This window comes from Macaca fascicularis, chromosome 2 (assembly GCF_037993035.2).
Source record: "Macaca fascicularis isolate 582-1 chromosome 2, T2T-MFA8v1.1".
In the NCBI taxonomy this organism is placed as follows: Eukaryota; Metazoa; Chordata; class Mammalia; order Primates; family Cercopithecidae; genus Macaca; species Macaca fascicularis.
In genome coordinates, this window is record NC_088376.1 from 151,237,340 (window position 1) to 151,259,036 (window position 21,697).

The 21,697-nt window shown below is 55.9% G+C and overlaps 1 protein-coding gene across 33 annotated transcripts in view; it reads right to left on the reverse strand.

Moving 5' to 3' along the window:
• IQSEC1 (IQ motif and Sec7 domain ArfGEF 1) overlaps positions 1 to 21,697 on the reverse strand; it is a 388,374-nt gene that overhangs the window by 37,695 nt on the left and 328,982 nt on the right. For all 33 annotated transcript variants that reach the window (XM_015446296.3, XM_074033017.1, XM_074033024.1 and 30 more), the window contains 2 exons: positions 7,268 to 7,562; positions 1,226 to 2,475 (listed from right to left, as the gene is read on the reverse strand). In XM_015446296.3, coding sequence (XP_015301782.2) covers positions 1,226 to 2,475; positions 7,268 to 7,562 — 1,545 coding nt within the window. The remainder of the gene's footprint in view (positions 1 to 1,225; positions 2,476 to 7,267; positions 7,563 to 21,697) is intronic.

A 21,697-nucleotide genomic window follows, 5' to 3' on the forward strand; every position in this document is an offset into this window, starting at 1 on the left:
GAGGCACAGAAGACAGCATCCTGGTAGGTGTGAGATGTCCAAGGCTCTTAGTTCTTAGCTGAGCAAACCAGTAAGCCATTGCCCCTGGCTGGCCCCAAGTGAATGCACCATTCCCCAGAGGCTCTTCCTGAGACAGGCCTCTCTGACACCCCAAGATAGTGCTTCCATGTGTCCCAGGAATGGCTATCCCCCAGTTTAGGAGTAGAGAGAACAGGGGGCAGACAGAACAGGGAGCCAGCTCGGCACTGGCTTTGAGATGGCCAGGTCCCACTGCACCATTCACCACCCTAGTTTGACCTTCTGGGAAAACTGTCGTCTGCCCCTGGCTCCCCGGATGTGTGTCAGGAACCACCAGCTCAGGGGAGTTGGTCCCAGGCCAGCATCTGATGAGGCCAAATCCCAGTGGCCCAGGGAGTGGAAATAACGAGAAATCTCAGGTTGGACAGGAGCCTGCACATTACCCAGGCCAAGTGCTCAGCCCTCCCCGCTTCCTCTTGCTATTTTTGGCTGTGCTAAGAATAGTCTGCTTTAAATACCCATCGCTCCTTGGATCTGCTGTCAGGATGGTCGATGGCACCTTTCCAGGACCCCCTCGGGGAGCAGTCACTCCATGAACCCAACTTATGCAGCTCGCCAAGACCCCCAGACACAGCCCTGGGTCTGGTCTGCGTCTGAGTTCCTTCCCTCCAGGACATGGTTCTGGGTCTGGCCAACTGCCCCTGAGCACTCCTACCCCCAGACATGGTCCCAGGTCTGGCCTGCGTCCCCTACAAGACATAGCCCTGGGTCTCACCTGTCTGCCCCTGCCCCCCAATGACACAACCGGTCACACCCCAGCTCAAAGTCCTTTGTGTCCCACATCACCCCTAAGCCTGACATCCAAAGCTGGGCAGGGCATGGCCCAACATACCCCACTTGCTATGGTGGACTCAGGGGTGATGGGATGGAAGTGCCTGGGACTCAAGTTGCTTCAGCACAGAAAGCTTCCATTCTGCCCCTGCTCAGCCTGTGTGTGTTGCTGTCCCAAACAGCAGCTCCAGGAAGGGCTGGATCCTCTGTGCACAGGTTGGCAGTATCCTAGCCACCGACCTTGCACGGCAGCTTCCTATGCTCACAGGCCACGCTGGACCTCAAGCTCTGTGCTTGGAAGGATCCAGCCACGCCCACCTGCCGAGGCCCAGCAAGCCACGGCTGCCCACCCTGCAGGGTCACCAATGGTACTCACTTGTTGAAGAGGTTCAGGCCGATGCGGTAGTGCCTCTTGCGGATGACATCGTTGCTAAAGGCGGGCGAGTCCCAGCTATTGCGGGCCTCCTTGTGGTAGGTCTGCTTGCTGAGCGTCTGCTCCCGCAGGCTGTCACGGGACGATGACTCGGAGCTGCAGTTGATGGTGTCGTTGGAGTTGGATGTGCTGTTGATGCTGTCATTGTCGCCGTCTGAGTAGTCCGACTCAGACTTGCTCTGCCGGTTGGCCGAGCCATTGATGGCCAAGTGGCTGTCTAGGGGCCTGGGGGGCCGGGGCCGCAACTCAGGCTCCTCCCGGGGGAGGCTCTTCGGGGGGCCGCTGTGGGGACCATGCTTGGGGCTGCCCTGCTGCCCACCGAGGCTGCGCTCATAGGCGCTCTGCCTCTTGAGCGAGCCCCGCTCCGAGCGGTCACTGAGGTCCACGGAGCTGTCGCTGGGTGGCTCGATGGTGAGCAGCGGGAGATGCTCCACCCGCAGCCGCTGCTCCTGCCGCTCCAGCGACGGCGTGCTCCGGCAGCTCGTGTCCGTGTCGGCCTTGTCCTCTTTGTGGGCCAGGGCCCAGTAGTCTGGGGCTGCGCCCCCAGCCCGCAGCCGCAGGTCTGACTCAGTGCTGGACGGCCGGTCCCCTGCCTGCGAGAGGGGCAGAGGGGGAGACAGCTCCTCCTCATCAATGTACAGGGTGACATCGCTGTACGAGGCCGTCATCTCGTCCAGTTTGCGGTGGTCCATGCTGTGCAGGGCTGTCTGGGGCTCAGTGTCCCGGGCCCGCGCCGCATCCAGGGCCGGTGCCTCCTCAGTGTGTAGGCTGCGGCAGTTGAGGGCATCGTCGATGGACTCGGCCAGTGATTTCACTTGCCTAGAGAAGGCGTCCTCCAGCTCAGTGATGGCGTCCGCAAAGTCGCTAGAGGGGGCCGGAGACTTGAGGGTAGTTGGCTCGCTGAGGTCACCACACTCAGGGGGCACCAGAGCTCCCAGCTGGGAGCCGTCGTTAGTCACTGAGACCTGCTTCCCCTCGAAGTAGGAGCTGTGCACTTTCTCAGGCCCCTCAAAGGAGAACTGCATCCTCATGTTGGACAGCACGATCCGGCGCGACATGCGGTTCTCTGACATGGAGCTGCGCAAGCGCTCGAAGTTCTTGTTCATCTGGTACTGGCGAAACGCTGTCTGGATGGTGCGGGCCGCATGGCGGGTTACCAGGCGCCCCCCATACTTTCGTTCTAGCATCTCCACCTGGGGGTGGGAGAGGAGAATGAGAACAGCCCTGCATGTGGGCACAGTGAGACATCTACCAAACTCCTTCCCACTTCCTAGCCAAGCAGCTGTGCAACCTGGGAAGGTCCCAAAGTTGGTCAAAGCAACTGCTGAGGGATGCTGGTGGGCTTATGTAAAATATGAGTCCCGAGGTCAAATTGGATAGAGAAGCATCAAGTTAAAATGAGTGCAACCATGTTTTTCCTCTCAGACCCGTTTGGTTTTTTTTGTTTTTGAGACAGAGTCTCGCTCTGTCACCCAGGCTGGAGTGCAATGGCATGATCTCAGTTCACTGCAACCTCTGCCTCTTGGGTTCAGACGATCCTCCTGCCTCAACCTCCTGAGTAGCTGGGATTACAGACACCCACCACCACGCCCAGCTAATTTTTGTATTTTTAGTAGAGATGGAGTTTCACCATGTTGGCCAGGCTGGTTTTGAACTCCTGACCTCAGGTGATCCACGAGGCAGGGCCTCAAGAAACTTTAAAAGGCAGTGAGATACACTATGCTGAGTGTCCCCAGTGTCTTGCGTCACAGAAGCCCCTGGCCCTGACGCATTTTTGAGGTATGCCATCTTATGAAACCCATTTGGAGACCCTGGAAGAAGTATGCACAGGTCAAGAGACAGGCTAAAGATTCCAGCAAGGCCCACAGGCTTCTGGACTCATTTTCTTTCCATAGCACCAATCAGGCAGCTCTTGTGGCCAGCGGCGTCACTGAGTTTCACGGAGACCTGTGGGGTCTGCTGCACTGAGAAGCAGGCTTCGAGGCCAGGTGCCCGAGTTCTAATCTGGGCTATGCCGCTTGGTAGCTGGGTGACCCAGAATAAGCCCTGAGCCCATGCACTTCCTCGGTTTCCTCGTCTATTAAATGGCATAGTGCTGGGACCTATGACTGTGGTGAACCCGGCAGACAGAGGCCAAGGGCTGGCACATGCCAAGCACAGGGGTAGCTGGGCCGGAAAGACACTCAGCTGCATTCTGGGAAGGGATTTACAGTTTGTAAAGCCCCCAAGCTCCCTTGCTCTACAGATGGGCAAATTGTGGCCCAGAGAAGAGACTCAACACATACTCAAGAGGCCTCCAGGCTCCGGAGCTGGCTTTCCCTCATGAGCACCGCCATTCCTAACGGCTCGTCTGGGCTGCACAGCTCATTCCTGTGAGGGCTGGGCTACATGCAGGGAGGGGATGGGGTGAACCCCGGGTGCTCCAGTGGGACACGCAGACCTCCTGAATTTCTGAGGCACCTGTGACCAAGGAGGGCCCTGAGGGCCGCTCCCTGCACCTTGCTCCTGAGTGGACAATGAACACATTCCTGCGGCCAAGATAAGGAATTGGCTTCTCCGCCAAGCCAGGCCTCTTGGGGTGCTGGGGTGGCGTGGGCATGTGATGTGGGGCTAGGAATCAGGCAAAGCGCTGCACCTGCCTGTATGGTCCCAGATGCCCACTACATGCTGGGCATCACGTCACACCTGGAGGTGGAATGGGAGGCATGGAGGTCCTTGCACTCGAGGAGCGAGGGGTCTGTTAAGGAGAGCAGGCAGCTGCAGGCGCAGAACTGAAACAATGCCAAACAGACATCCAACAAATCGAAGGCTGCGGCCTGCACCACGGAGACTGGCTCAGAGCCACATGAGGCCTTGCATGCCCATGCGTGCTGCCTGGCTTTGGGTGGTCCCAGCAGGCTGGGTGGAGGAGAAGAGCTGAGGGGGCTTGAGGGGAGCAGATCAAAATGACTTTTCCAATCCCAGGCCAGAGTCTGTTTTCTCTCTCGCCCTGTTACTGAACGCCATCCAAGAAATGACCTCACTTCCACAACTGTAAGCAGAAAGTTTCCATTTTTTGGGTTGTGAGTGGAGCTTAGAAAGCCCGTGGGGCCGATAAGAGACCCGAGGCTGGGATCTGGGAAGCCTTTCTTCCCTCACTCTACTTTGTGGGCAGCACAAGCACCAGGACCTCCAGCTCAGGCCTAGAGCTCCCCGCAGGGCCTTCTCGCCTGCTGGCTCCGGACCTCGCAGACCAGGCAGCCACCCTGTTTTCCTGAGACCTCCTGCCCAAATCTGTGTGTACTGGGGGCGAAGGGACTTCAGGAAGGCAGCAATGGGCTCTGCGTTTGTTCACCAGAGCCCCTGGCAGTTCTTCCCCCAAGGGTCCCCACACATGGACCTGGGGCTGCTCTTCCTTGTCCCCAAACTTACTGTGGGTCATTCTTCTTTCTGGGATGGAACTATTGCCAGGCCTGGTCGAAAAGTTTCCTGGGACCCAGTGGAGGGGATTCTACTAACATGTGCCCATCTACTATGTGTGCTGGGGACCCCCACACCCTCATCCCATCTCACAGCAGCTTCTGTTCTCCTGAGGGGTTTCGCTACCCCACTTCTCGGCAAGGACAAGACGCTCAGGGGAGGGAAGCCGCTGGCCCAGGGCATGTGGTTCCTGGATAGAGGAGTCGAACCCGTGGCCAGGGCTCCCCCATTCGGCCCTCACTTGTCCCTTCAAGGCAAACTTCTGAGCAGTGCAGAAGAGGAACTGGGAAGAATGTCACTTCTTGATGACACAGGGACAGTATCTGACACCCACTCAAGTCTCCTGCTTCAGGGACAGAAAGCCACTGAAGGGCACAGTGGGCCAGGGGCCAGAAGAGCACAGGAGACTGGCCCTTGGGCTCCTTTCACTAAACGGACTCTGTTATCCAGACTTAAAACTCCTCATGGAATCGGGCACCTTACTTTTTCATCTAGTGATTCCCATGCAATCTGTCCCATTCCCACTTTTGCTGAGTTTTCCGGGAAGCTCGGTGGAGCATCGAATGCTCAGTGGTCCTTGATGTTGCCTCCTCCCTCTCACCTCTTTGGTACCTCTTCTGGGCCTTCCTTTCCATCTCACACACTCAGCAGCCTTTGCACCAGCTGTTGCCTCTTCCTGGAACAGCCAGCTCTAATGCCACCTTAGAGAGGTCTTCCCAACCAGCTTTACCCAATGCTGTCGCCTCCCATAGCCACCCAATTTCTTTCCCCAATTTTTCGAATCCCTAGAGTTTGCATCACTTTCTGGAAGTCAACTGCCTCTGCATTGCTAACTTGCTCCTGTCCAGCTCCTGTGCCACAGTGGAGCTCAAGAGCAGGGGCCTTGCCTCGGTCACGGGCACCCAACACAGTATCTGGTGTGTGGTGGGCGTTCAGATAATATGCATGGAATGAAAATGAATAGCTGGAGTCCTATTAGGCCCACAGTAAGCATATAATTCTCTTCAAAGGCCTCTATTAAGTCCCAACCTTTCTCCTTTCTGTTTAAATGGCTCTGCTGCCAACATCTCTTACTATAAACCGTGGTCCACTTTGGATGTGGGCATCACGGATAAAGGGAACAGAAGCTGCTCTGCACTGTGTCGGCCTGGCTTAAGTTGCAGGGCAGTACCGACAGCCAGGTGAGGAGGGGGCTGATGGGGGATTCCCTGTCAAGAGAGGGGATGATCCTGCAACCCCAGGCAGTATCTGCACCACTCCCTTAGGAAGTTGGGGCACACCAGGCCCAGAACTATACTCTTTAAAGGACAAAAAGGGGAGCACATATTCAGGGCAACTTGAATCTACACTCCCAGCAAACACAAACAAATAAAACCCCCCAAAATTGTTTTTAAAGAAAAAGGATAACTAGGAAGATCTCGGAGCAAGCAGAGGGCGGGTGGGGCCACAGAATGGGTGTGGGTGGGAGTGAAGGCCAGGTGGCTTCTGCAGCATGGAGTCTGGGGAAGATGGGAAAGGGTCCTGGGGCCAGGAGGGGCAGAGGCGGCCACCTGGGCATCTGGAGGAGCTGTCTAGAGCTCAGTGCCCAGGAGCTGGGGAGAGTCTGACAGCCCTCCCCAGCCTGCCCCTGCAAGCTTGCAGAGCTGCTGCCTGGGAGCCCAGGTTCTTGAAGCCTGAAACTGCTATGGGGCTTGTCCATGCACTGGCTCGCTCACTCCCTCACTCACCCATCTGTTCATTCACTCAGATTCTTATTAAAACACCTACTGTGCACTGCACTTGGAGGGACTTGGAAGCCAGAGCTCTTGGCCTCCCCAGGGACTGCTCAGGTCCTCGCTCTTCCCTCTGCACCCCAGGATTCTCCTCTCCTGGTTCAACCCCGAGAGGCTGCCTCTTGTCCTCCCTCGAGCCCAGCCCTAGGCACATTGTGGGTCTGGGCCACCTCTAAGGGCCAAGGCCCCTGGGGGAGGGGTGCAGTCTTCAGTGGGGGGATTTCCCATAGGAGTAGGGAGGTGTGAGCCAGGAGGGGTACAGCAAGCAGCCTCCCCTGGCTGGCCGTAGATGAGGTTCTTTCCAGAGCTTGTGCTGTTCATGCTGTCAAAGGACCTCCCTCCCTCAGCCCTCCCCTGGGTCTTTACAACCTCAGTGGCCGGCCACGTACCCAGTGTGTCCCGATGACATTGGGCTCAGATACCTATCATGATCCCCCAGATCTGGGCCACGCAGGATGTGGAACCTGGGCCATGGCAAAGGCCTCATGTGAAGACGACTCTCTGGATGTCCCCAGAAGGAATGCCAGACAATCCAGGTCCTTCACACACGCCAGCAAGAGCCAGCTGGGGCAAGAGGCTCCTGAGAGCAGCCACAGGTGGAGTTGGAACTGGGGCAGAGTCCTCAGCCTCAGCCCACACGCACCCCAACTCGAGTCTATGGGAGAGAGCTGCCACCATGCCTGGTGGGGGCATACATGGTGGGCAGAGCTGCCCTGTGCTCGCATGTGTGGCCCAAGGGGCTGTGCTCGCCTACCTGCTTGTCCTGCAGGTCCGAGGAGAGCTCATAGCTCTCAGAGAGTGAGCGTGAGCGCTTGATGGCCTCCTCCTCGGCCTGCTTGCGCAGGATGGAGGTCGAGTGCTGTAGCTTGGGCCTCCGTGTGCGCTGCTGTTGCCCCGGCGGCCCCGAATACAGCCCATAGGCTCCCACTGACGTGTGCTCGTAGTGATCTGGGCTCAGGCTGGAACCAGGCACTAAGGGGCCCTGGGGGTAGGCCGAGGGGCTGTCCAAGGATGTGCCAGTCTCGCTGCTGGGGGCCTCGCCCTCGACGCTGCAGAGGAGAGAGAGGCAAGAAGCTTCTGGTGAGCAGGAAACCTGAACACGATGCTGGGCCGTGGGGCGCAACCCCACCATGTTCCTGGAGGAGCCCCCATGCCCACTCTTCTCACACCCCACAGTTGAGTCCACACATGCAGCTGGCAGGACCCTGCAAAGCCCCTCCACTCAGCACCCCACCCATTCGGATTCAGTTTCTCTGTGAAGCGCACCACGCTCTGACATCCCATACACCTTCCTCATTGATTTTGCTCACTGTCCATCACCCACATGCAAATACCAGCTCCCTGAGGACGGCAGTTTTGGTCACTGGGTTGCTGATCATCCCCAGAGCCTAGAGCAGTGCCTGGCACAGAGCAGGTGCTCAGCAATTACTGACTCAGCCAGTTCTGTCACCTTCTCTCCTACCACCTGCATTAAATACACCACTGATTTAAAAACTTTAAAAAAAGGCCGGGCGCGGTGGCTCACACCTGTAATCCCAGCACTCTGGGAGGCCGAGGCGGGCAGATCACGAGGTCAGGAGATCGAGACCATCCTGGCTAACATGGTGAAACCCTGTCTCTACTAAAAAAATACAAAAAATTAGCTGGGCGTGGTGGCGGTCGCCCGTAGTCCCAGCTACTCAGGAGGCTGAGGCAGGAGAATGGCGTGAACCTGGGAAGCGGAGCCTGCAGTGAGCTGAGATTGCGCCACTGCACTCCAGCCTGGGCGACAGAACGTGACTCCATCAAAAAAAAAAAAAAGTTCCAATAATTAACAAAAGTGATTCTGTACTGTATGCCTACATGGGGCCAGCCCTTGTGCTGGTGGTTGCTGTGAGTGAACTGTGCCCTCCACATGTATGTGTTGAAGCCCTGGCCCCCAGCACCTCAGCACGGGACTGTGTTTTGGAAACAGGGTCTTTGTGGAGGTGATGACATTAAAATAAAGTCACTGGGGTGTCCTGATCCAGCCTGACTGGTGTCTTTGTAGGCAGAGGAGATGAGGCCATGGACGCACACAGAGGGAGCAGCATGCGAGGACCCAAGGAGGAGAAGACCACCTGCAGGCCAAGGAGAGGGGCCGTCGGGGAACCCACCCTGCCTACACCCTGATCCCCGACTTCCAGCCTCCAGAGCTGTGTGACAATAAACATCTGTGGTCGAAGGCGCCCGTGTGTGGTGTTTGTCACGGCGAGTCCGGAAACTCATACAATGCTGTATATACATTTTCTCTAAATCTTGAAAGCAGTCTACAAAGAGGAACCATCAACTCCCCCTTTCCAGGTGAGGAGACTGAGGCCTACAGGGGGTGCCAGAGTGACCCAGGTAGGAAGTAGGTGAGTCAGCGTTCAAGCCCAAGTGATGGACTCTGAGACCCGGTGTTCCCCTCCGCCTCACCACCTTCTGTCCCTGCAACATGTACACATTCCTCTGACGTCTCCAAGCACCATGGGGGAGCAGGGCCCCTAATGGGGCCTTGTGGGACGGGCTGACGAGCTCATCCCGACTCGGAACTCGCAAGCCTTTTCACTGTGTGCAGACGCTGGTTTCCGCTGCAGGTGGCTTCTCAGTGTAGGACGAACAGGGAAGGGAGAGAGTTACGTCACAGTTTCCAACACAATGTCCAGTCAGCCTGCCAGGTGCCCTGTCCCTGTCAGATCACTCAACCTTGGGCTGGAAGGACCTTGAAAGACCCTTTCTCCCAGGGGCTGGGCTGGAGGTCCCACTAGATGGGCATAGCAGAGAGGTGGGCACACGGACCCCACGCAGCTGCAATCCTCCCTCCCAGTGCCTTCTTCAGACCAATAGAAGGCCTTGCACACAGCAGCCTGGGGCAGCGGGTCCAGCCCTGCTCTGCTCTGCTTCCGTCCCTGCTGCTCCTCATGAGGCCTGCAGGACCCCAGCGCCCAGTGCAGAATGTGACTGTCATTGGCTCCAGGGAAGCCCGGATTGGGGGCCCCAGTAGGCGGCCTGGAGCAGAGAGCACAGTCAGTGGCCCAGGGGGTAGGGAGTGGCGGCTCTTTGCTGTCAATTCTGCCGTGAGCCAGGGCTGGGCTGTGGATCTCGGCACCTGCTTTGCGGCCCGCAGATTAGGGCAAGACTTTTGGCTGTGGTCTCCAGGGTCAGGCAGGGGATGCCCATCCCACTCCCCAGGAGCTGGGCCATGACAGAGGCCTCCTGAGCAAAAGCCTGAATGAAGAGAGGGGCCTAGGGCTCTCTGCCTGGCTCTGCCCTTATTGGACTGAGAATCAGGGCAGGCTGCCCCTCCCTACAAGACCCCAGTTTCCCTATCAGTAACACGGTGGGTTAGACTCGATGCCTTCAAGCCATCTGAGGAACACCACCCTTCAAGATTCTCCACATCGGCCGGGCGCAGTGGCTCAAGCCTGTAATCCCAGCACTTTGGGAGGCCAAGACGGGCGGATCATGAGGTTAGGAGATCGAGACCATCCTGGCTAACACGGTGAAACCCCATCTCTACTAAAAAATACAAAAAAAAAAAACTAGCTGGGCGAGGTGGCGGGCGCCTGTAGTCCCAGCTACTCGGGAGGCTGAGGCAGGAGAATGGCATAAACCCAGGAGGTGGAGCTTGCAGTGAGCTGAGATCTGGCCACTGCACTCCAGCCTGGGTGACAGAGCAAGACTCCGTCTCACAAAAAAAAAAAAAAAAAAAAAGGTTCTTCTCCACATCATAAGAGTCTCCCAACTCCCTCCCCTGCAGCCCCCACCCACAGCAGCCTCCTTTGGGCCTGGTGTGTGTGTGTGCCTTGGTAGGGGGAAAGGGGGAGAACAGATCTGAAAATCCTCCCATTCTATTGCTAAAGCTTTGAGCAGCACCTCACAATACTCACCAACCTAATCAACTGTACAAAAGAGCAAATGAGTCTCCATCTCAGACTTCAGGCCCCAGAGCCTCAGGTTGCAGGGGAGTGACAGCCTCAGCCGGGAAGCCCATCCCACACTGTCTGACCCCAGAGCCCACGCCTCTGCTCCAGGCCTGTGCACCTCCCTCTGTCTCGCCTTGTCTTTGCAGCCTGGGGACACATCACACACGCCCTGGACTGGAAACACTTCAGTCAGGGGCCAAATCTGTGCTTCCAAGCAAAAGGCTGACAGGAAACAACAGCATCGTCCTTAAAAAGATGCAGCCAGGCCTCCACTCCTAAGAGGAGGATTCAAAACAGTCTCATCACCCTAGGTTCACAGAAGCACAGAGATGGACAGGTGGTTTCCCTGCAGGTCCCTGGAGCTGAAGCAGGAAGCCCCTTGGTGGTCCACGGGCTGCTGCTGAGCTGCAGGGAGGCTCTGCCAGGGAGGGGAGTGTGGGACCCTCACTGTGCTGCCCCTCGACCCAGGATGAAGGAGCAATGTTCACCTCAAGTCCGAAGGAATTCTACCCTTCACCAAGCCCTTTCTAACCTGGCCTGAAACCACTGTGAGCAGGCAGAGCAGGGCATCCTTCCCTGACGGTGGGGGGGTGAGTGAGGGCCCAGGCCTGCCTGAGAACTTGAGAGGGGCCTTTGTTCCCAGTTGGCCGCGGTGTGGGGCAGACGGGGCTGTGGAAAGAGATCAGGCGGCAGCCACTGAACTCACGATGGGCAGGAGATGGGAGTGCCTGGCGCTGGTAGTGCAGGGTGGCTTTGGGCCCTGGGGCAGGGCATCTTTGGGGATAGGATTGCGATGGTGGTGGCCTGGGGCGGACTTTCTGGGCCTGTGGCAGCCCAAGATTCCACTCTGGGCACTCCTGGGTTCCTGGCTGCCCTGGGTCAGCAGGTCCTGAACATGCTTGGGAGAGGCCGGGCCTCCCTCTCCAGGAAGGGAAGGTCTGACAGTCACCCAGTCTTCCCTTCCATCCCGGAGCCAGGGTCCTGGGGGTCATCAGTTTAGTCCCTTCCCCGACTCAAACGCCCCCATTCAATCTGTCCCCGGGTCCTGTTGAGTCTATTGAATAGCATCAGCTTGTGCAATGTGGCAGCCCTTCCACAGTCCAAAAAAAATCAAACCCAACTTCAAACCATCCCAAAAGAAAGAAATGTCTGGGCGATCCTACTGCAACCAGTGTGGCACCACAGGGATCTTCAGCAAACGTGGACAAAAGTGAGCACAGCGTGGAATTTTCCATGTAGCTACGAACCCACTTTGAGCCAGAGGACATCACCTCTTGATGGCCCCAATCAGCAGCTACGCAGTGCAGTATTAGACCCTAAAAAAGAAGCTTTTCTGAGTTTATCTGAACTGATAAACACAAAGATAATTTAAGTGAAAATGCCCAGTATTGACAAGTACATGCAGCCATGGGCACTCTAGGACTCTGCTGCAAGGAGTATACATCAGTACAGGAAGTTATCAAACTTAAATGATGTGGGCGCTTGACTATTTTCTGGCTGAACTCGTGAAGATGTTTTGCTCTACAGCAACACTCTGAAGCTCTGGGCTCTCAGCCCCACCTTCCTGATTAGGACTCAGCTCTACCCAGTTTCTTCTTGGGGCAGGAAGAACTATCCTATGTCAACTGTTCCCTTTCTAGGGCAGAAACACAGATGCCCTAGTGACAGAGCTTGGCTGTAAAGTGACAGTCACATTTTACCAGCATACATGAGTCTCTAGGTGGGACTTTGGGTTAGAGAACAGCCAGACTGGCTCCCATATCCCTGCCCCGACCTCCTGAGCTCAGCTACTCGACATCTCACCACCCACTTTAGTTGCCTTGGGTATGCTTCTCCCACAAACCCAGTCCACTGAACAGGACTGGGGAACACACCAGGGTGAGTCCTTAACTGTACCCCTGAATTTATTATCTCTCTCAGACACCTGGGCCACATGCAGACCAAGGAATGGGCTGAGGCACCTGTTCCAAGTCCCTGAAATTCCTGGCAGTTCAGAGTCTCTGGAACATTCTATGAGAGTTAGGTGGCTGCTGCCCAGCCCTTTTCCATAGATTTGTACAAAGGAAATAAGACCAATGCGTGCAGCAGTACATATGAAGATGTTCACAGCAGTGTTGTTTCTGATTATAAACATCTGGAAATAACCTAAATAAGCATCGACAAGGGGATGATTTAAATTAATTCTGTATGCACAGTGGAAATAACGTCAAGATGGGGGAAGGATCTAGTTTGATGGCTTTTCTTATGAAAAAGACTTGGGGATTTTTTGTGGACTATAAGAGGAATGTGAGCTGATGTTATGATGTGGCCGAGAAGCCAGTCACTAACGTGAATAAAAAGCCAGGAGCAAAAATAGCCCTGCTGCCCGCCACAGTTCTCAGACACAGCAGAAGACAGTGCACAGACAGTCCAGAGCCTGAGGGCAGGGATGGCAGACCTGGGACACATGCATGCACCACCCACTCCTCCTGGGCAGACATTGCTAATTGATCACAGACTCCCTCCTAAAGAGCTTAGATGATGCTTCAGCCTCATTCCAACACAGCACTCCATACAACTGATCCCAGCTAGCATGTGAGATGGACTCTATTTGCCAAGGCCAAATAACGGTATGCCAGGAAGCAGTATAACAGTATCCTCCTATCAAGAACTGGGGCTGTACAGCCGGGAGGAAAGCAGCCTCGGGGAAATGATGTGATCCCTATCATCAAGCCTCTGACAGGCTGACAAGCTGAGGCTAGAGATTTCTCTTGCAGGCAGAACTATGACTGCCAATACCCGACCCGATGAAGGACACTCTCACGTGGTTAGGGCTGCTGAAGAGGTGGTGAGTTCTCTGTCATCGGAGGTGTGTAAGCTGCAGCAGGTCAGACACCCGTCAGAAAGGTGGTACAAGGGACTCCAATCCTGGCTGGAAGCCTCTATCCCAGCGCCATACGACCTGAGTCTGCCATCTTTACACGGAGGTCTCAGCTTAATCCCACTGCCTCCACAAGGCCACCCTTACTCCACACACTCTTCCCCACCCCGGGGATCACCTGATCTCTTGTGTAGTCCACCTGCACCATGGGGAAGTCTTGCTCTGTGAGGGTGGGAGACAACTGCCCAAGCATCCCCCAAAGCCCTGGCCTCCAGCAAAGATGGGAATGGCCAGGAGCAGGAGGCCTGCTCCTTCCCATGAGACGAGTTCTGTATGTCCAGGATGGGCCCCCGGTGGTGGTGGGACAGGCCTAGGACAGGGCCAGAGAGCACATAAGGGCCTGGAGCTGCTTGTGGATGCATCCATACTCTGTCCCAGAGCCCGTCGTGGGCTCAGGCACAGACAGCCCTCCTCTCCCAGCCCAGGGACTCCAAGTGCTGGTCACTGGAAGGTCACCAAGCTCTTCTCCCATCTCCAGTTTTCCAAACATGCTTTCCTGTGATGGAGGTGGTATGTGGAGTTTTATGTGGGGACACGGCTGGGTGAGGCGCTAGATCCCTACAGGACAGTGTTGCAATGGACACCTCACAGGAACAGAGAACACAACTTGGAGAGTTTCCTCCTGCTGCCCCGCCCCACCCAGCCTTTCTGCCAAGCAAGGGGCTAAGCAGGCTCCTGGGTGAAATTCTAGCTCTACTGCTTACTAGCTGTGTGACCACAGGGGGAACTAATGCTGTGCCTTAGGTTCCTTTCCTCTAAAATGGGGGTAACTAGTGTATCTACTTCACAGGACTGTGGAGACTTAGTGGAGCTGACACAGTGAGGTCCTTAAGAAACTGCTTGGCTCATTTTCAATGACTGTCTCGGGTTATTCTCTGATCTACAAGTCCCAGCAGCTAGAGGCAGAAGGGCAGACAAGCCTAGTGCCCCAAGCCAGGGTCACCTGCCCTGCACCCTGCCTGCTGCTGGGACCGTCTCTGCGAGACACCCACCTCCAGGCTGGAGAGCCTGACCCCAGGGTGGACCCAGAGACCCTCCACTGGCCCGTTCCCTGGACTGGGGAGTTCATGGGGATGGGTGAGAGAGGCAAACAGTCCAACCCCAGCCCCTCAGCCCAGACCTGTTGGATGCCACGTCCTGACTCGCCAGGGAGTGAGTCAGGGCGGGGGGCTGTGGCCTCTCAGTCACGGATGTCTCTAATTATGGCCTATGAAGTAATGAATGACTTTTCTCAAGAAAAATGTTAGCCAGGGGAGGTTCTGGGCACCAATGAGGGGACAAGATGAAAGCAGTGACCTACTGTTCACCCCCAACATCGACAACGACAATGGTAGTAACAGCGAATGTTTATATGGTTAGTGATGTTCTAAGCTGTATATGGAACCCATTCAGTGCTCCCAATACCCTGCAGGCACGGAGAGGTGGCACCCATCTCCAAGGGCATATGGGCAGTCTGGCCAGGGAGCCCAAACACGTACCCATTGTGCTTATGCAACTTCTTACGGAGGGGGCATACACACATGTATATACACACATATACATACGCAAACACAGATATACACGGTCTGAATTATACAGCAGCAACTTCTCCATAAACCTGCCAGGTACAAGATGCCGTGGCGGGTGTGTTTAAAATACATGACCTGTAACTCAACCACCATCGCTGGGAGGTAGCTAGGACTGCTCCCTTCTGCAGATGACAAACTCAGGGATGGAAGAGTTGAGTCACCCAGTCAAGGTGGTGAGTATAAGACAGGGTTGTGTGGGACCTGACCCCACACCAGGGCCTCTCCTGCCCAGCTGCTCAGGGGAAAAGCATGCTGCTGGCAGCTTGGACAGGGCTGGGTCCAGAGCCTAGGGGTCCTAGGGTTGTGCATGATTATGAAATAAATCAGAGAAATAAGCGTAGTCATGTGTGGCCAGCGGGTGGCCACATCACACAGCAAAGCCACCCTCTTCAGAGTGGGCCGGGCCCCATGCTAGAGGAAGCAGGCAATCTCGAAAGCCTGTCTGTGGTTAAATGTCCATGCCAGCAGCCTCAGGCCAGACTCCTGGCAGTCTGCACAGGCCAGAGCAAAACAGTCTCCTGAAGTACGTATGCCCATCACGCCTCCAGGCCTCGTGGCTTCCCCTACACTCTGCTTTCAGGGTTTCTGATTTCCAGAAAGGGAGCCTAGACTGGGCAGGCACAATTCATTTCCAGCCCTCACAAGCTCCCTCTTGGGGCTTTCTGTGGCTCTTCTCTGCCTAGGCCACATTAACCAAGGTTAGTCACCCAGAGGAAGGAAGGGGATGGTCTTGCTCTGCACCGGGCTATCTTCATCTTTATGCCCCTGTCTCGGGGAGGGATGGGACACAGCCAGGCAGGGTCTGGGGGGCGGGTGGGGCACATCCTCTGAGCAAGAGCAAGGACGGCACAGCCGGAGAGGGGCGGCCGCCACCCCTGCCAGGTCTCCGCAGGGTGGTCCTGGTGCAGAGAGAACAGGTGGGTTTGTAAGGCCAGGGGCAGGAGCTTCAGACAGCTAGCAGTTTTGAACAGTTCAGCAATTTAAGAAGGGGCCGCGTGGCCAGGCGCGGTGGCTCAAGCCTGTAATCCCAGCACTTTGGGAGGCCGAGACGGGCGGATCACGAGGTCAGGAGATCGAGACCATCCTGGCTAATACGGTGAAACCCCTTCTCTACTAAAAATACAAAAAACTAGCCGGGCGACGTGGTGGGCGCCTGTAGTCCCAGCTACTCGGGAGGCTGAGGCAGGAGAATGGCGTAAACCCGGGAGGTGGAGCTTGCAGTGAGCTGAGATCCGGCCACTGCACTCTAGCCTGGGCGACAGAGCAAGACTCCATCTCAAAAAAAAAAAAAAAAAGAAAAAAAAAGAAGGGGCTGCTTTAAGGGTTAGTGGAGGTGTTCAAGCAGGGTCTGGAAAAATCAGTCTTTCTGGGCTGATGTGGCTGGGGGTGGGTCACCCACACATATGCTCACCCACTACGCCACTATGCAATGGGGGAGCCCAGCACAAGCTAAGTACACAGATTTCACCCCTGCAATGAGCCCGTCAAGAAAGCACTGCTCTTCCCATTCTCCAGATGAGAAAATGAAGGCTCAGGAAGGGCCCACTGTGATCCTTGCTCAGGATTGCAGAGCACAGAGCAGAGACAAGATTCAAATCCATGTCATTTTTCTAGTCTTTCCCACTCTGGAATGCTCTCGGGACTGGTGGTAGTCCCCAAGAGCTAGCCTGGCCCCAAGGAGCAGAATGCAAGGACACAAAGAAATGGACCTCAAAGGAAAACTGAGTGTGTAAAGAAGGGACATAAAATTGGCCAGCTGCGGTGGCTCATGCCTGCAATCCCAGCACTTTGGGAGGTTGAGGTGGGACATTGCTTGAGGCCAGGAGTTTGAGATCAGTCTGAGAAACATAGCAAGACCCTGTCTCCACAAAGCATTTTTAAAAAATATTAGCTGGGCATGATGGCAAGTGTCTATAGTCCTGGTGCTTTGGGAGGCCATGGCAGGAGGATCACTTGAGGCCAGGAGTTGAAGACCAGCCTGGGTAACATAATGAGACTCCATCTCTACAAATTTATTTATTTTTTTTTTTGAGACGGAGTCTCGCTCTGTCCCCCAGGCTGGAGTGCAGTGGTGTGATCTCCGCTCACTGCAAGCTCCGCCCCCCAGGGTTCATGCCATTCTCCTGCCTCAGCCTCCTGAGTAGCTGGGACTACAGGCGCCGCCGCCACGCCCAGCTAAATTTTTGTAATTTTAGTAGAGATGGGGTTTCACAGTGTTCACCAGGATGGTCTCAATTTGCTGACCTCGTGATCTGCCTGCCTCAGCCTCCCAAAGTGCTGAGATTACAGGCGTGAGCCACTGCGCCCAGCCAAATTTTTTTTTTTTTTTTTTTTTTTGAGACGGAGTCTCGCTCTGTGCCAGGCTGGAGTGCAGTGGCGCAATCTTGGCTCACTGCAAGCTCCGCCTCCCGGCTTCATACCATTCTCCTGCCTCAGCCTCCCGAGTAGCTGGGACTACAGGCGCCCGCCACCATGCCCAGCTAATTTTTTGTATTTTTAGTAGAGACGGGGTTTCACCGTGTTAGCCAGGATGGTCTCGATCTCCTGACCTCGTGATCCACCCGTCTCAGCCTCCCAAAGTGCTGGGATTACAGGTGTGAGCCACCGCGCCCAGCCAAAAATTTTTTTAAATAGCTGGGAACAGTGTCTCATGCCTGTAGTCCTGGCTACTCAGGAGGCTGGGACAGGAGGATCCCTTGAGCACAAGGAGCTCAAGGCTGCAGTTAGCTATGATTACATGACTGTACTCCAGCCTGGGCCACAGAACAAGACCCTGCCTCTAAAAAACTTTTTAAAAATTATAATAAAAGGGCTGGGCATGGTGGCGAACGCCTGTAATCCCAGTACTTTAGGAGGCCGAGGAGGATGGATCATTTGAGCCCAGGTGTTTGAGACTGGCCTGGCCAACATGATGAAACTCTGTCTCTACTAAAAATACAAAAAATAGCTGGGTATGGCGGCGCAAGCATGTAATCCGAGCTACTCAGGAGGCTAAGGCACAAGAATTGCTTAAACCTGGGAGGCAGAGGTTGCAGTGAGCTGAGATTGCACTACTGGGTAACAGAGTGAAACTTGGAGTGTACTCCAGCTGGGCAACAGAGTGAACCTCTATCTCAAAAAAAAAAAAAAAAATTATAATAAAAGAAGAGAAACAGAATTAACTGGTGTAGCCAGCAAGACAGGAATAGTGAGGGCTTTCCCAGGGGAGGCCATTCCAGTGCCAGTCAGCCATACCCCCTTCTCTGGTCTTGAGGGGAGGCAGCATCCCCACCGATGCCTAAAGCCTTACAGCCTGGCAAGCAGTTCTAGGAGAATGATGCCTGGCTGCTGACCAAAAAGACTTATAGACTCCTGAGGTCCTTCCTAGAGAGCAGTAGGGTGAGGACATTCTAGATAAGGCCCAGCAACGCTGGTCGCCTCCCCTGGCAGGCAGGGTTCGGATGAACACGACCTAGTGGTGAGCAGGAGGGGTGCAGTCGCAGTAGAAACCTGGGGAGCGTGGACAGAGAGGGAACGAGTGAGCCCTGGAGGAGCACACGTAATGGGCACAGACGCTGAGTCCCGTGCTCAGAGCCTCCAGATGCTGCCAAGGTCTGGGACAGAGGGGATGGTGGGGCTGTGGCCCTCACATGGAAAGATTTAGAGTAAGAACCTGTAGGAAGCACTGGCACGAGGTGACGGCCACCTGAACATCCCATGTGACTTCCACTGGCTAACCCGGAGCACCATATCTAAAACGGGACAATCCAGAAGCCACCCCTACAGGGCACAGCGGGAGAAGGTGGGGGCAGGAGGGTTTCTGCATTTACCCAGCTCCCAGGTTTGGAGAAATGAGGATATCCAGGAATTGCAGAGGAACCCAAGAAACCAGACATCCTGCTGCCCAGGCACTGCCCCTTTGAGCCCTAGTGGACAGCCCAACTTCAGGCTCCAAACTGAGCTCCCCACACCAGGCCAGCTCCCCACAGCCTTGCCATCTCAATGGGGTGTGGTTGGGGTCCTCGGAGCTGCTCGCTGAGCGTCACTCTTGGCAACTCTTTCTCAGACCCTCCTCCCCATCTGTCAGCACATCGGGCTGTTCCGCCTTCAACACAGATCCCGCATCTGCCAGCCTGTGTGGCCCTCATCTCTTCCTTGTGTGACTGCCACGGCCTCTCCAGGCTCTTCGAGCCTCACATGCCACCCTACCCCATTCCTCTCCACCCAGCAGTTGGGGTCCTGTTAAAACACAATCCTGACCACATTCTCCTCTCACTTGGTGGGATTTAGAGCCCAAGTCCTCCCATTGATCCAGGAGACTCTGCGGGACCCAGCCATTCCTCCTGCTACCCTCCACTGAACCCCCTGGTCACTCCAGCCCAGCCCCCTGGCCTCCTGGCTGTTCCTCTCTGCTCTGGAATGCTCCCACCCCAAGACCTGTGCAGGTGCTGTTCCTGCTGCTCAGCGCAGCCTTCCCCAAGTCCGCTGGCTCCCTCCCTCACTCTATTCAGGCCTCTGAAGACAACTGGAGGGATGTGGCTGAGAAGGAAGAGAAGATGGGGAGGTGGCAGAAGAGGGATGAGGACTCCAAGAAGGCATGTGGTTTAAGCTGGAAGAGACCTCAGCATATATGAATGGTGACAGGCAGCGACCCTGACAGGAGGAAGAGGTCGGGCTGGTGGGTGGGCACACCACCAGAGGGCTGAAACCCTCCTCTGGGGCTTCACTGTTCTCTGAGGGGCAGGGAGGGAGGCCAGTCAGCTGCTGACGGGGCCTGATCCTTCATCCCCCCAGCAAGGTGGGGCTCAGCCAGGGACAATTTCAGGAAGCTAGGTCTGAATTGAGCAAGCCAGGGGGAAACGCAGAATGCCTCCAACCCTGTGCCTGGCTGCAGGGAGCACACCCACAGTGCTGTCTCCGTGCCTCTTGGTCTCCGTGTGCCGTAGACGGACCTGTCCAATGGCCCCTCAGAGCCTGGAAATGCCGTGGCAGCCCGGCCTCCATCCGCGGGGGACACTGAGGCTGACTGTCCAGTTGCCTCCAGAGAAGAGGACCCTGGGCGGAGATTGGCCTCACTGACATCCCCCTGCCCTGGCCTCAGGCCTGCCCTGCTGAGGCCCAGATAAGGCCCGGCCCAGCTCCGCCTCAGGCTGTAGCATTATCTTTAACGACTAAAAAGCCTCCAGAAGTGGCTTTTATATATGTAGAAAAATATAGGACTCGAACAATGAACTTTTCAAAGCGGAAGGCTATTTTTAGAGCTTTGCTTACTGATCCAACGTTCAGCATCTCCCTATATGTCAGCAGCTGCTGGCGAGATGGGCAGGTGGCATGAGGAGTCAGGCAGCAGTCAGGGTACAGGGGGCTTCTCAGGCCACCCAACCATACGAAGGAAGATACAGTTTTTCGCGCTGCCCCTGCCCTCTGGTCCCGAGCACTCTGTACAGCTCCGTCAGGCACCTACCACCCTAATGTTGTCATGACAGGAGTGGCAGCAACATTCTGGGCTACAGTCCAACACTTGAGTTAGAACCCCAACTTCTCTGAGCCTTGGTTTCCTAACTGCACAGTGGGGGCAAGGCTGCCCCTTCATGGCCTCACAGTGGAGTCAGTGGGAGTGTTCCAGGAAGCCCCACCAACAGCTAATGCCATGCCTAATTAGAGGGTAATTATTTCAGGAGAGACCTCCTGTCCTCAGACAGGGCTTATTCTCATCAGCACATAGCCAGGCAGGGCACAAAGAAAGGTCTCTATGTCCTGTGAACCCAGGGCCACACAGCCAAGGCAGCTGTTATCCTGTCAAAGGCAGTCTTTCCAGCCCCAGGGAGGTGGTGGTTCCAGCCTCCCCAGCCCAGGCCTCGCTCCCAAACATAAAGAGTACCGTCAGCCTGCAGGGGCCAGGCCACCCTCCATGGCTGCTGTGAGGCCCTCTCACTCAAAGAGCCCAGTGAGTGGGTTTTGGAGATGAGAATGCAGGTTCCAGGAGACAGGCTGGGGATGAGAGGGCAGCCCCTAGAACCTGGAATCAGATCTGCCCTGCCCCCTCACAGCTTCAGGGGCTTCCATGGGAAAGAGCCCGAGGGCCTTAGTGGTTGTGGATCAATGGCAGCCTGGAGCCCAGGGCTGGGAGAGGCCCTGGGGAATGTCACAGGGCGTCTGATGGGGGCTGCATGACAAACATGGGGGAGAGGGGTCTCCCTCAGCAGGAGGGAAGGAAAAGATGGATCCGCAGGGGCCATCTCCCCGGATCTCTGTTAGGTTTCCTCACAGCACGGCTCCATATCTGACTCCATCTTTTATCCTGCTTTCTTATTTCTCTCTCTCCCCATGAGGAGGTCAGCTCCGGAAGGGCAGTGTTTGTCTGTTTTCCTCACTGAAGTTTCCACAGTGCCTAAATAGGGCTGGGCACACGGCAGGTGCTCAGTCTGAATCTGCTGAATGAATGAATGATGCTGCTAGTGACTAGGGGACCTGCACAACCCTGGAAGTAGATGCCGGCACTCCTAACACAGAGGGGTCAGGACAGGATGCCCCGCGCTCAGGATGGAGAGCCACAGAGCAGGGCAGAACAGGTCCCCGGTGCCAAGGCACGGCTGGCTGTCTTCTCTTTCTCCCACAACTCCACAGGCTGACGGCAGGGCTGCTGCTCTCTCATTTACAGGTGGGAGCACCAAAGCCTGGAGAGGACAGGGGCTCAACAGTCACACGGCTGACACGCAGCCCAGCCTGGCAGAGCCCCGTGACTGTGGAGCTGTGTCCACACCCCTCCTTTGCTCTGCAGCTGGGTTGTG